General features: G+C 37.9%; 1 protein-coding gene across 1 annotated transcript; it reads right to left on the bottom strand.

The window, feature by feature from the left end:
* Positions 1-55: 55 nt before the first annotated feature.
* Positions 56-1,213, bottom strand: LOC130507807 (uncharacterized). The gene is made up of 5 exons (XM_057002454.1): positions 909-1,213; positions 675-769; positions 477-590; positions 288-392; positions 56-191 (listed from the first exon to the last, which is right to left on the bottom strand). The coding sequence occupies exons 1-5, from the start codon at positions 1,006-1,008 to the stop codon at positions 90-92; spliced, it is 516 nt and encodes a 171-aa protein (XP_056858434.1). The 5' UTR covers positions 1,009-1,213; the 3' UTR covers positions 56-89.
* Positions 1,214-2,158: the final 945 nt, after the last annotated feature.

Raw genomic sequence — 2,158 nt, 5'->3', positions numbered from 1 at the left:
GACATACTACAAAAAAAAAAAAAAAAAAAACAATTCATGTATTTGTTAGCACATAAAAAGGCATTTATGAAACACTATAATTATCTGTGTTATAAAAATCTACAAAACTGAAGCTGTACATTATCAGAAAAGTCTGGAAGATTTTCATGTGGATGCTCCTCAAAATATCTCTTGAGTATCTTCTTGTCAAGCTTCGTATACACCAAAGAAAGAAAACTGGTTAAGAGGAACCCCGGGAGGAGTGAAAAAAAATATGTAATGTGGCTAATTGTTCACGGATTAAAAACCTTTGACTCGTCAACTTTGATGGGAAGATTCAGAAGATACTGCCCAGAGCGTGCAACCTCGATCTCATCATCTGTTGTTATTTTAAAGTTGCTCTTGTCCATAACCTTGTGAAAGGCAAAGGAGAAACATTCAAGAAGAGGATTACAAGTAGGGACTAATTTATATCACAAGTAGGGGCTAATTAATACCTGAAACAAGTAAGCGAGGAAATTCTGTTCAAGGACATCAATTTCCTGAGAAGTTAGGTTCTGCTGCTGAAGTTTCTGAGCACCGTGAACAGGATCAAAAAGAGAGTAGAGTTGCTGCAGATATAGCAAAAAAAAAAGCCATGAGAACACAAAATCTAAGAAGAAGATAAGAAAATAAAATAGGAACAGGGTAAACACCATCAAATCTTCAAACTGAAGATTATACCAAGCTCGGACAGTGTATTCAATTCTCTTGCAGAGCTTGAGAAACTCTTGTCTATCATTGCTATGTTCTGCACACACACACACAAAAAAAGATAAACTAGGCTAATCACTACATTAACTGACGATCGATTACAACATGTAACAAAAAAAGAAAAACACGACATGTCTAATCGGACCTAGCCAAATAAAGAAATTGGAGAGACTGACCAATGAGATTAGCCAAGGTCATGATGAGCTTAGGTTTGAGGATAGGGATGACGGATTCGGGCTCCAGACGAATCGTTTCCTTTTTCCGTTCCGCCGCCATCTCTTTTGGAGATCCGATTTTAGGAAGAGAGGAGATCCTCGATGATTTTTTTAAGACAAAGAACAGGATTATAACTGAAGCCCCCTTCTTCTTGTCCCTAAACTACGAATTAATGTCGTTGGGTGGAGTATTAACTCGACCAACGGATCTGCCCCTGCTTTTCTATTTCGGGTTTTTTTTTTAATTTTTTAATAATAGTGTAGGTGTAGCCACACTCAACTATTTTCCTCCAATCATTGCATCCCAATTCTGAACCATATAATAATTCAGATGACTATTTCCTTGCCGACAGCCCAAAAAGTATACAGTCTACTAATTTCATACCAATTGACAACTGATGCAAATTACAGATGATAAAAAAAAAAGAAGATGAGGATTGTATGTCTCAAATTATAAGTTAGGCCCGTGAACTTTATTGGGTTTTAACTACACCCCAAATGTCAGATTAAACTATAAGAGGCTCTGGTTGGCCCGTTTGGAACCCTCAGCTTTGTAATGGGCTTCACGCTTTTGCCGTGACCGAAGACGCCTCTTTCCGGTAGATTTTGAGACCTTAATTGTTTTGTTTACGAAAAGTTGGGAATATAATAGTAGTGGATCCTGAAGTAGAAATGTCACAGACTGTGAGGGAGATGATGAAGCCAGATGCTCATGATACAGATACTAAGCCAAAGGCAAACTTCTCTGAGAGTGAGCTTTCCTTTCTCCTCAAGCTCATTCCTGAGTTGATACAGCACCAAACCCTTGTTGCCTCCACCATTCCTTCTTTGAAACATATACCTGCGAAGTGACCTCAACTTGCATTTGTTGCCTCCTCGTGAAATTTCTAGGTGCAACCTTCAAAATGTACAAGCAGTCTGAAGTCCAAACTCTTTTCAGGCTCTCTGGTATTAAGGAAACAAAAGTCAATATGAAGACTGCTTACATCGAAGTGTCAGTATAAAATAATATATGATATAACCAAAAACTTTTGGAGCAGAAAGCTTCTAATACGAGCCAGCAGTAATCACCACAAGAGACAAGGTCCCATCTCTCAGGTCAGGTGATGAAAATATATAAAAAATGTAGATCAAGGGAAACAAAAAAGTTCGATAGTGCACAGGCCCAAAAGATATTTGAATCCATTGCACCAGAACTTTGAATTATTGTA

The sequence above is a fragment of the Raphanus sativus genome, unplaced genomic scaffold (genome assembly GCF_000801105.2).
Source record: "Raphanus sativus cultivar WK10039 unplaced genomic scaffold, ASM80110v3 Scaffold5974, whole genome shotgun sequence".
Lineage (NCBI taxonomy): Eukaryota > Viridiplantae > Streptophyta > Magnoliopsida > Brassicales > Brassicaceae > Raphanus > Raphanus sativus.
This window is presented reverse-complemented; position numbering and strand designations above follow the sequence as displayed.

What these genes read in the sequence shown, in the direction of transcription:
- LOC130507807 (XM_057002454.1), bottom strand. Translation starts at nt 1,008, where the DNA reads ATGGCGGCGGAACGGAAAAAGGAAACGATTCGTCTGGAGCCCGAATCC. An exon ending in GACCTTGGCTAATCTCATTG is followed by an intron (nt 770 to 908) that starts GTCAGTCTCTCC and finishes GTGTGTGTGCAG; the next exon opens with AACATAGCAATGATAGACAA. An exon ending in TCCTCGCTTACTTGTTTCAG is followed by an intron (nt 393 to 476) that starts GTATTAATTAGC and finishes GCCTTTCACAAG; the next exon opens with GTTATGGACAAGAGCAACTT.